Genomic DNA, 11628 nt, shown 5'->3' on the forward strand with positions numbered 1-11628 from the left:
AGAAAAATACAGGCCAGCATCCAAATGTATTTATCACAAGAATCTTTTTTTTCTTTAATGTCCAGGCTGTTGCCATGATCTCATAGTGTTTAACATGTTGCCTCACAACAAAAAGGTCTAAAGTTCTTCATTCGTGGAGTTTTAACATTCTCTTCCACTAAAAAAGCCTTTTTATCGTGTCAACATAGTAGTGGATGGTGTAACAGTCGTCCCTCACTCTGTTTGTTACTCTGTTTGTTACTCTTCCTGCGGATGTGTTTCACTCCTGATGACTGAGTGTGTGGGTCTTTACTGATGATGTGGAACTCTGGCTTCCTCTCTGATTCAATGAGACAATCTCTCTTTATTTAATCAATTCACAAAAATAAAAGAAACTTTTTTTTTACTCTGTGGTATTTTAAATTGCCATAAGAAACATACGTTTAGAAATATATTATATATTTTAAATATTAAATATTTATATTATATATATATATCATATAGTTTTATCGGCTGTTTGTTGAGTCATCTGATTTCCACCAATAGGCGGTGCTGTGACAGATGATTCGTAGCATCGTTCAGTGATGTAAAGCTTCAAGATTATATCTCCTCACTGGCCTGGGAACACCTCGATATCCCCCAGTCGGAGCTGGCGGATGTGGCCCGGAGAAGGGAAGTTTGGGGTTCCTTACTAGAGCTGCTGCCCCCGCGACCCGACCCCGGATAAGCGGTAGACAATGGATGGATGAGTGATAGCCGGCTTAACTATCACTGGACCTATCACAGACGTGCTGATTTAAATAAATGTATCATTATTCAGACAGTGTACTTGCTGAAGGAAGCAGGTCAAAGGGTCATGAACCAGGATTGAATACGCAACCAATCACTATGCTCTTCACTTAGCAATGGCGCTCTGCAGACGAGACTCAAATATGGAGGACACTCAAAAAGTTGATTAACAAACTAAAGGCCCTGCCACACAGATCCGTATGGCGGAAACGAATGCCGGCACATACGAAATACACGGCATTACGCTGGTGTGCGTCGATATAAATTAGGGGTAAGTTGGACATAAGTAGTATTCGTGAGGAACAGGGCGTTTTTACGCTGGGCACTGTGTTGAACGCTGAAGCCGTAAACATGTGTCGAGCATGTCAAAGACGTTCGAGGTACTGGCAGTCGTAAATCAATATACGTGACGTGAACCCTACAGCCTACTCATTGATACCGGGTGGACAACCTATTTGTTAGCTATGCATAAATTATGTCTGACGTCTCTGTCGTATCTGCAACATATTTAGTATGAAAGGGCCATATGTCTGGCGTGTTCGCTGTGGCTCCTGTGAGTCTTCTGTTGCCTCCAACTCCTCTGTGCAGCCCCAGGAGGCGACAAAGAGGAAGAGGGCCAAGAAGTCGGACTTCTCCTTGTCCGTTGACCATGAGGAGATGATGCTGTAGTTTCTCAGGGAGAATCCCATCATCTGGGACTGCAAGAGGAGTGACTACAGGAGGGCGGACAAGAAGGGCAAGCTGTGGGAAGACCAGGCTGCACTCATGGGCAGAACCGGTAAGATAATATTGTTGTGTTGACGTTTATCATTAACATATAAAGATGTCATTAGACCAGTGGTCTTCAAACTTTCTGTGCCAAGGCACACCAAAGACCAAGCCGGGATCTCAAGGCACACCTGTGTTTATATCCGAGCAAATCACCCTCTATTACACATTTATTTAGCCTTGCTAGCTATTCTCCTTCACACTAGCGGACAGCCTTTGATGTGGCACACTCTAATACTTCCCACCATGCGCAAATGGCTAAAACGCTTTAACAGGTGTCTTTCTTTAATGATTGTTGCTGTTATATGTAAGCCGAAGCATATAAGGCCTATTGTTACTGTGAAATAAGTGTTTAGGACAAAGTACTGAATGTACAGTGTTTCCCTGTGCCCCCCCCCCCCCTGAAGTTCAAGACGGTTATTCTGTTTTATAGTCACAACTCACTTGTCACATTGAACAGGTTGTTATTATGTTATTACATACACTAAACACTTATGTTATTTAACTAATTAATATATGTGCACGTTTGAGTATTTACATTCACTCCTCTGCGCTGCATCGCAAATGGCAGAACTCCGCACACACACACACACACACACACACACACCAGACACAGCGGAGGAAAGTAGAGGACAGGGGTCATTGCCCGCGGTATTACTTGTGTTGTGTACTATTATTTTAACCTAACTAATAGTATTGAAGGCTTGAACACCCCCCCAGCACTAAACCTAGGGATAACACTGAAGTACATTACAAATCATTCATAACCTTGTGTATAGTTAAATGCTATAGGCCTAATTGTTTCACAGTCCCACGGCACACCACTGCATTACACTAATATCAATCATTTGTATTCCCATCAGATTTCCATCTTTTAGGCTGATTCAAATCCCTGAGGGATATGAACACCCGTCTCCATAAGAAAAAGAGTGGGGATGGGGCAGCTGAGCTGACAGAGAGGGAGCGGTGGATCAAGGACAAGTTCATCTTCCTGACGTCTGTTGTTCGACACAGGCGTGAGCCCTGCAAAAGTGTAAGTACTGCCCTAAGAATGAAATATATCTGTGACCTCATTCTTTTAATGACTATATAATCTTCCGTCATATCGCTTATTCTTTGTATTATTGTGTCTTTGCAGATCAAAGCTGCCGTCGATGGGCATCCCGGTGACCTAGACGCTGCTGAGGCTGCTTGCACGGAACTGCGGCTTGGCGGGCCCATGAGCAAGCGGGCACATGATGCCGAAGAGGCCCTTCTATCATCCCTCCAAAAGCGCGTTGCTGACTCTGGTGCAGCCCTCAGAGACCTGCAGGTCAGACAGGAGCACCAGCAGCCGCTCACCCAGCGTACCGCCTTTGCAAACTATGTGCGTGACAGCCTGGTGACCATGTCCAAGCGGAGGTACAAAACGGTGAAACTGGCCATGAACCGCATCCTGTCCGAGGTGATGGAAGCAGACAGCGACGCCGATGAGCCCAGTGCTGGCCCCTGCCTGGGAGGACCCGTCGTGCCAGATGTGCGTTGCGGTTCGGCACATTCATCCTCCTCATATGCATCACACACCTCTTCCCATTCACCATGTGACGCCTACCAGCCACCTCCATGCATGTGGAGACACCAGCCCCAACCAGCGTCAGCATGGACCTCTCAGACACCGTAGTATGCTCTGCAGCATATGCAGCAGCAGCAGCAACACTTCAATCAGCCGTCTCAACCTGTGCAATATCAGGCGTAACGCACATTTCCCTGGGTTTGGAAGGTGGGAATGTGCTTCAGGACCTGTGTTCAGGTGACCTGAACACATCACCACCCAACAACAGGGAGGATGAGTGACTGTGTACAGGTGTTGCCAGGGATTCCATTATTGTATATATGCCATTATAATATGTTCATTGTAATAAAAGTTGTTGAATGGCTGTAATCCTTTCTTTTCATTATTTAAAAGTGTCAATGTATCACCAATACCTATTCCAATCTCTTCTACATTGATATGTTCGTCATAACATATACATACATTAAACGTAGCTTGTAGTTCAGACTTCAATGTGGTGTCCTTTACAGTTAATGAAAATTGCATAAGTGTCTCTTTCCTGTTAATATATAGACATATAATGACATTGTCCAAACAATAATAATAACCGTAATAACATGGGGTTAGATAGATATATTCACATTTCATTCAGTCATACAAACGTGTGTGGTCAACATGTCAGAATGTTCATATCCTAGATCATGCTGTATTGACACAGAACTGTGAGTGAGTTCACCCAGTGTGATGAGCTCCATCTGTGTCTTTCCGAATGCATTCTCTACTACTCTCCTGGCACGGGAAAGCCTGTAGTTAAAGATCCTTTCCTCCTTTGTCAAACCCCGCTGCCCATACGGCTTCATCATGTAGTGGTGTAGGGCGAAGGCATCGTCACCGATCCAGAAGCAGGGCACATCCTGGGTGCCGTTGGACATAGGATCCGGGTCAGGGAAACCTATGGTACCATTCTCGGCGCCTTCCTTCAGCTCACAGTGGTTGTAGATCTGAGCGTCTGACGCTGACCCCATACCTGCAAATACAGGATAACAAAAGTGTTACCTCAAACATATATCATAAATTGTGTGATTCATATTGCAAATACCCACCACCGACATCTGCCCAGATGAACTTGTAGTCCGCATCTACAAGCGCCATCAGAACAATGGAGTAGAATCCTTTGTAGTTGTAGTACATGGACCCTGGACCATGGATACGACTGCCGTACCTCTGACGTCATCACGTATGTCTTACGTAACTTTCCGTATGCATGAAACTATCACTCACACGTTGGGTACGTCAGAATATATTGAACATGCTCAAAATATGTTTACGGCCCAGCATAACACGGCGTGTTCCTCACGTATACTACTTATGTCCAACACACCCCTAATATATATCGACGCACACCAGCGTAATGCCGTGTATTTCGTATGCGCCGGCATTCGTTTCCACCATACGGACCTGTGTGGCAGAACCATTACGTTATATATTAGTCGAATACGTTTTGTGCAAGTATGGGATATGTTATGTATGCATATCAATCTGTTAGACATACGACTCTGTGCCTGTTCCGGATCCAATCCGATCCAATCAAAAGTTCGACGTATTTGGACTATGACAAATTGTGGGCTGTTTTTCGTATACGTTTCCGCCATACGGACATGTGAGACAGGGCCTTAACCCTGACTTCTTTGAATGTTCTAAAAACGTGGTTGACGAACAAAGTTAAATATGCAGATGTTTGTCTCGATAACTACAGTGTTTTTTAGACTGACTGTTGGTTATCCAGAATCACTGACCAACAGACAAGCTGAATTCATCACGCTTCTAAACTTAACAACTTCATAGGAATTTTTTACTGTGTGCATTGTTTCTTGTAGTTTTTGTGATGAGTTAAACTACAGTTACTCAATATGAGAAGACAAATACAATCATACATTTTTATTATGTCAACAAAATAATAAAAGCAAACAGGTCCACAGACATGTTGACCTTGATGTCACGTTACAGAAATGGCGGCACATGCTGTGGCAACAAATTCTGACCAAACTAAAAATCTCCCAGAAAATAAGATGGGTGCAAAACTTCTTAAGAAAACAATACTATACTACTATTACTACAATAATACCTGATTGATACAATTGGCGTTTAAAAAAAAAAAACATACGCTAAATTTAATTTTTAGACTGTGAATTTCACTGTAGATGAGCATGTATGCAGGCAAGTAAAACTGAGACAATCAGGTTCAATGGTTAAACTAAAATTATCCTCTTGTAGCTCTTCCTTCTTGCACCTCATACCTCACGGCACATCCTGTTGAAGCTCATAGTCTGGTCTCTTCTGAGTAAAACAGTCTTGGTGCTTGATCAGAGGCGGAGAAATGGCCCATCACAGCTTTTGTCTATCAGTGTAGCTTTTGCATGTGGCTTTGCTTGTTGTTTTCAAGACACAAATAAAGATTATGAGGTGCTTTGTCTTTCTTGTATTAGAGACCACATTTCATTCTAGCGCCTTGAGAATGCTTTTAGCTTTGAAAGGCGCTTTATAAATACAATTTATTGTTATTATTATTATTTAATTGGCTTGTACCTGTACTCTACACAATAACAATAAAGTTGAATCTAAGAAAGACAAAGTAGTAGTCTCCAGTCAATCTCTTTTTTACAACCATACAGAAAGACTGAATATTTAAAACATAAAAAGCTTCCTGCTTTGTTGTTTTCTTTCATCTGTGACTCTGTGTTGGACAATTAAACAGAAAACTGCTTAAAACCACTTGCAGTCTATCTCTGACTGTTTCTCTCTATCTTACCCTTACTTCATTAATATAGTTTTTAAGTTATTATGACAACTAAAGAGTGTGGTCTAGACCTACTCTTTAGTTGTCATGAAAAGTGTCATAAGATAACTTCTGTCATGATTTGAAGCTATATAAATACAAATGTACTTGACTTGATTGATGAACTATTATCTGAACTCCAACTCAAACAGTTTCTCCCGGAGAAGTCCAATAACTTAATAAAACAACCAAACAGGAAGTGTTATTTTGATTGAGAACAAATCTGCCATTCTACAACCCAGAGGTGTGATCTCCAGTCACATGACTTGGACTCCAGTCACATGACTTGGACTCCAGTCACATGTCTTGGACTCCAGTCACATGACTTGGACTCCAGTCACATGACTTGGTCTCCAGTCAGACTCAGTTTAGACTAAACTTGACACAATCAAAAAAGACATGTGACTCAACTTGGAAATTAACACCAATGACTCGTGACTTCACGTGGACTTGAACCTTTTGACTTTAAAACACTTAATATCTTCCCTCAAGCTCAAAGAATATATTATACATGCACTTTTAAAATCAAGACAACATGTTAGTAAACATATATTTCTTAGAGTCAGCTGTGAAGTCTGCCTCGCCTACAGAGGACCGGCCTCTGTCAGCATCCACAGCGTATGTCAGAAGAATTCTTGAATATGAGTAAAGCTTCTGGTCCTGATATCATTCCGGCTTGTGTACTAAGAACATGTGCTAACTTACGTCATCACTGATATTTTCAATTTATCATTGTGACAGGCGGGTGTTCCCACCTGATTCAAGACAGCCACCATCGTCCCCATTATGATGAAGTCCTTTGAGAAGCTGGTTCTCCAGCAAATCAAAAACAACATCCCAGATAGCCTGGACCCTCACCAGATTTGCATACAGAACAGATTGCCAAACTTTGCACGCAGGGCATTAGTAACACACTCTGTAACTAGATATTGGAATCCCTCACACATAGACCTCAGGCACTTCCTCCACTGTACTGCTTAATATGGGAGCCCCCCAGGGCTGTGTGCTCAGCCCCTCCTGTTCACGTAGTAAACCCTCGAAACATTTATTTGTCTTGTGATAAAAACATTTGGATGCTGCCCTGTAATTTTCTTGTGAATATGTGTGTACAGACATACATTATTAATCACCACGGACAAACAAATGACAAGTTGAGCCTGGTGGTTGTTGGGCTGTGAAAATAAGTTGTGAGTTCAAAGCTGCAATTCTTCCTGTCATTCTCAATAGTTTCTGGGTACAGGAGGGTTATACAAACCCACACCTGGTCAGTTAAACCATGTAAAAAGGTGTTTCTTTGGTGTTTGTTGTTGAGAGACAGGGGAGTGCTACACATTCACTGGTCCAACACAGATCTTTGTGAAGGTGCAGCACATCCATGTTGTAATCTACTGCTGCAAATTCATGGTCTGCAAAAAAACTAAAAGGCAAATTAAATTAAATGAAAACTATCAGTTATACTGGTGAAACTAAAATTAGCTTTCTGGTGCCTCTTGTAGCGCTTCCCCTCTTGCACCTCTAACCTCACTACATATCCTGTTGATCTCCAGGCAGGTCTCTTCTGAGTAAACAGCTTCAGTGGTTGGTCAAAGGCAGAGAAATCTCCCACCACAGCTTTTGTCTGTCAGTGTAGCTGTTGCCTGTGACTTTGCTTGTTGCTTTCAATGTAAACTATAAAGACAGTGTAGTTGTTCCTACAAAACGTTTTCTAATGCATTATTTTGCAAACATTCTGCAACAAAAATGTACTTACAACATAAAAAGCTCTGTTAATAAGTAATGCTTTACTGACCAACACTGAACCTGACATAAATCATGTCCTGTAGACTCTCCCAATATTGTTGCAATTCCTAGAGATTCTGTGCTGAATGCCAAACAATAAGGTCCGGACATGTCACTGACAAAACCAATGACCATGCACACCCTGATGAAAGTAACCCAGTTAGATGTGGCCTTTACGGGGACAAATCTCAAGGGGACAAGACATTTTTCAAATTCCCGTTGCAGTTGTAATTCTGCACACTGTTGTGACATGAAGTTCCTACAAGTCGGTTATTTAGTTGTTCTTTGTGGGTCTGCTGCCTGTGCACATCAGTGTGTTACATGGTGTTTGCTCAGACAGCTTTGCACCAAGCATTCTCTTTCAGAAAGTCAGAATTGCTGAGGTTGTGTCCTGCAGCGTCACTGTTGTAGGAAAAGTAAAAGACAGGCACCATCTAACATCTCTACAAGATATGTGTCATATGATCCCTGAGGCTGTGAAAGCAATCTCACTAAAGTTACATTTAGAAGACGTTACAATTTACACATTTTGAAAATGTAAAAGTATTTCATTTTGTAAACTCAGCTTCATTATTATTGCTGAGTGTAATTCAGTTTATTATTTGTCTTTACTAACTAACACATTATTTACCTCCAATGCAGTGTGGTTAGTCTAACAATAAATACAAAGGGGACAGGATCAAGGGTTTGGTACATTTAGGTCTATGCGCATTGTCTGCATTTCAGCCAATCACCGATGACTTCTACTTTGTAAACCTCGATCACCTTGTGACTAAATCTTCCATTTGGGTGCGTCGACATCAGTAGTGCAGGAGAAGGGCTCTGTGGCACAATGATCAGAGGACTGGCTGCTTTGATTCTTCTAAGTACTGCGTGTGAGTGCAACTTTACTTTTCTACTTTAAGAGGACTCCTGTAAAACTGTTTGTTTTAGGTCATATTCAAGTTTAGACAAACTCTTTGTATTAATTGTCTTGTTATGTCCCTTTTTCATTGTTTTTGTCCTTTTGTCTCTTTTCTTCAGCCATGATTCAAACTGCAGAGGTTCCTCATCCGGTCTCTTCGACTGTGGTTGAACTTGGAGATAATTTGACTCTGACATGTTCATTCACTCAAAATGATTTATGGTTTATTTACTGGTATAAGATAAAGTTTGGATATATGGCTCAAACTGTTGCATCAGGAACTTTAAAGTCAATAAAACTTCAAGGACAATTTGACAACTCAAGATTTGAAGTCACAAATTTGAACGCTCAGTATTTTCTTAACATCAGAAATGTAAACAAAGAAGATGAAGCGACATACTTCTGTCAAGCAGGATCGGCATACATAATGAAATTCATTAACGCCACACTTTTGGCTGTGAATGGTAAGGTATGTTCATTTCAGTGACTTTGTTTGCTGCTTTGTCAACACCAAACAATCCATTACTTAATTCCTGCCTTTTTGTGAATCACACAGATCATAAAAATGTGCAGAAATCTGTCCTCGTGAAACAAAGTCCGGAGACGGAGTCGGTCCGGCCGGGCGACTCAGTGACTCTCCAGTGTTCACTTCTCTCCACTGACAAAGAAAACGCAGATCAGTGTCCAGGTGAACACGATGTGTACTGGTTCAGATCTGGATCAGGAAGATCACATCCAAGCTTCATTTACACTCACAGTGACGAACAAAAGGAAAGAAGTTGTGTCTACAGTCTGTCCACAACTATACAGAACTCATCTGATGCTGGGACTTACTACTGTGCTGTGGTCACATGTGGACAGATCCTGTTTGGTGAAGGAACTAAAGTGGAGACAAGTATGTTTTAAAGTCCTTTTGTGAAATCTTAAGTACATTTTGAACATTATAGCTGTTCAGATTTTATTAGATAAAAATGTATGAAAATATCAATAATTCATGATTTCTAATCTACATATATGTATCTATGGATAAATATATTTTTCTTAAAACTCAATGTGCGTGAGTCAGACAGAATCACAGCTCTTTGACATGTTAAATGTTAGTCAAAGGAGAAATACTGTTTCTTTGTTGTATTTGTTCATTTATTCTCACTATAGTCTTGATAAGTTTATCGTAAGTAAGTAAGTAAGTTTACTAAGCAAGTAAAGATAATTATTAAAAGTCTCTACTACAACAAACTAAAAGCTATTGAATTAGATTAAATGTTATGTTGAACAAACCTAAATACATTCTCTAAACAAGACAGTATCTGAAACAGACAATAATTACTATTTTGCACAACAAAAATTGAGTTTTGAGTAACGAAAGAGGTGTCAAGTGTCTATTTTGACATTTCTCTAATTCCAGGATCACAACTGGACCCAGTCGTCCTTGTGCTTGGAGTACTGCTGGCCTGCTGTGTGACTCTGATTACCGTCCTTATGTTCTACTTAAATCGAAGGAGAGTTTGTGAACATTGCAAAGGTAGGTTCCTCAAATATACAATTATTTATTTAGACATTGATTTATGCTCATGTTACCAATTAGTTATTTTTCTGTATTTTCAGTTACTTTTGGAGAGACCTAATAATAAACCCCAGCCTAGAACATACATTTACTTCATGAGTCTCCTACAGTTGTATTTGTTTATATTAGCTATTGAATAATTTACTTCTCTATCTCTCGTCTTTTGTGTCAATCAAGTGTACGTAGTAGTTTATATGTTTTAGTGTAAAGGATATAAATTGTGAGCCTCTGATTAAATGGTTACTACTTTGAGTCCTGGGTAATTTTTAACATCCATTCATACGTCTTCATTTGTCAAAAGTGGAAATAAAACTAAAATGTTTTACAAAGGAAAAGAAATGTTCTCTATGCAGACATACCGTATGTCATTGTACGATACACATTACATTTTGTAAATATAATTCCATATTCTGCAAACTGATAACTACTTTTACAGAGTAAATGTGGGACGAATAGGTCACAATATTCTCTGAAATATAATAAATTCAAACCGTGAAGTCCCCTGAAAAATTTCTATATCTGGATCACAATCTACATTTCCTAACATATTATATGTGGCACTGAACAAATTAATGCTTTCGTTGAGATTTTAAGTGGCATTAGAAGAGTATAGTTTATAAAATGTGTAACTGTAAAGCAAAGAACTGAAAATGTGAGGTGGTGTGAAGTTGATTTGACGGCAGGCCCCAGTGTGAACACACTTTCTGAAGGCTTTGCTTTTATCCGCAGGAGCAACGACTGCCTCCCGTAATCCAGGATATGACAAGTCTACAGTGGATCAATCAACTGACCTGGTAAATATGTTTATATCATTGAGACTAAAAACATCAATTTCAATTGTGTACATTATTCTGACTCTGGACTCCTCGGGCGTCTCTGTGTGGCATCGTTTCACATAGTCGTCAGATTAAAAAAATCTGATATTGTACCACAGCCTGACGATAAACTTTAAATTCTAGACCTGGTTGGGATTAACTGTTCTTCATATTATAGTCCTAATCTATAAAATAAATTAAATAATGAATAGACAATTCTTATTTGCAGGATGGAGACGGAGATGCAGTAAACTATGCAGCACTCAATTTCTCCACAAGGAAAGCGAAAGGAGTGAAGAAGACGAGAGAGTCACCACCTGAGTGTGTGTATTCTGCTGTAAGAGCAGAATACCACGACCAGCACCAGTCCTCTCTATAGGCAGAGCCGGGCCTGCAGGTCAACCGAACCCCAAGTCTCCTCATCGAGCTTCGCCTTCGCTCAGCTTTGCATGTTTTTAACAAATGTCATGCTTTTAATTATTTTCCTCAATATTTTGGTTTTAAAAAAGCGCTTCCTATAGGTCAAGTCCATCCCTAACCCTCCCTAGGGAGGCGCCCAGGTGGCATCCTTACTAGATGCCCGAACCACCTCAACTGGCTCCTTTCAACGTAAAGGAGCAGCGGCTCTACTCCGAGTCTCTCACGGCTGGCTGAACTTCTCAC

At 40.7% G+C, this 11628-nt stretch overlaps 1 protein-coding gene across 1 annotated transcript; it reads left to right on the forward strand.

The window, feature by feature from the left end:
• The first annotated feature begins 8464 nt into the window (after window positions 1-8464).
• LOC115014860 (uncharacterized) lies at window positions 8465-11628 on the forward strand. The gene is made up of 6 exons (XM_029441962.1): window positions 8465-8557; window positions 8706-9050; window positions 9143-9481; window positions 9992-10108; window positions 10880-10944; window positions 11195-11628. Exons 1-6 carry the CDS (start codon window positions 8515-8517, stop codon window positions 11342-11344), a joined length of 1059 nt encoding a protein of 352 aa, XP_029297822.1. The 5' UTR covers window positions 8465-8514; the 3' UTR covers window positions 11345-11628.

This window comes from Cottoperca gobio, chromosome 10 (assembly GCF_900634415.1).
Source record: "Cottoperca gobio chromosome 10, fCotGob3.1, whole genome shotgun sequence".
NCBI lineage: Eukaryota > Metazoa > Chordata > Actinopteri > Perciformes > Bovichtidae > Cottoperca > Cottoperca gobio.

What these genes read in the sequence shown, in the direction of transcription:
- LOC115014860 (XM_029441962.1), top strand. Translation starts at nt 8,515, where the DNA reads ATGATCAGAGGACTGGCTGCTTTGATTCTTCTAAGTACTGCGT. An exon ending in AGGAACTAAAGTGGAGACAA is followed by an intron (nt 9,482 to 9,991) that starts GTATGTTTTAAA and finishes CTCTAATTCCAG; the next exon opens with GATCACAACTGGACCCAGTC. An exon ending in AGTTTGTGAACATTGCAAAG is followed by an intron (nt 10,109 to 10,879) that starts GTAGGTTCCTCA and finishes TTTTATCCGCAG; the next exon opens with GAGCAACGACTGCCTCCCGT.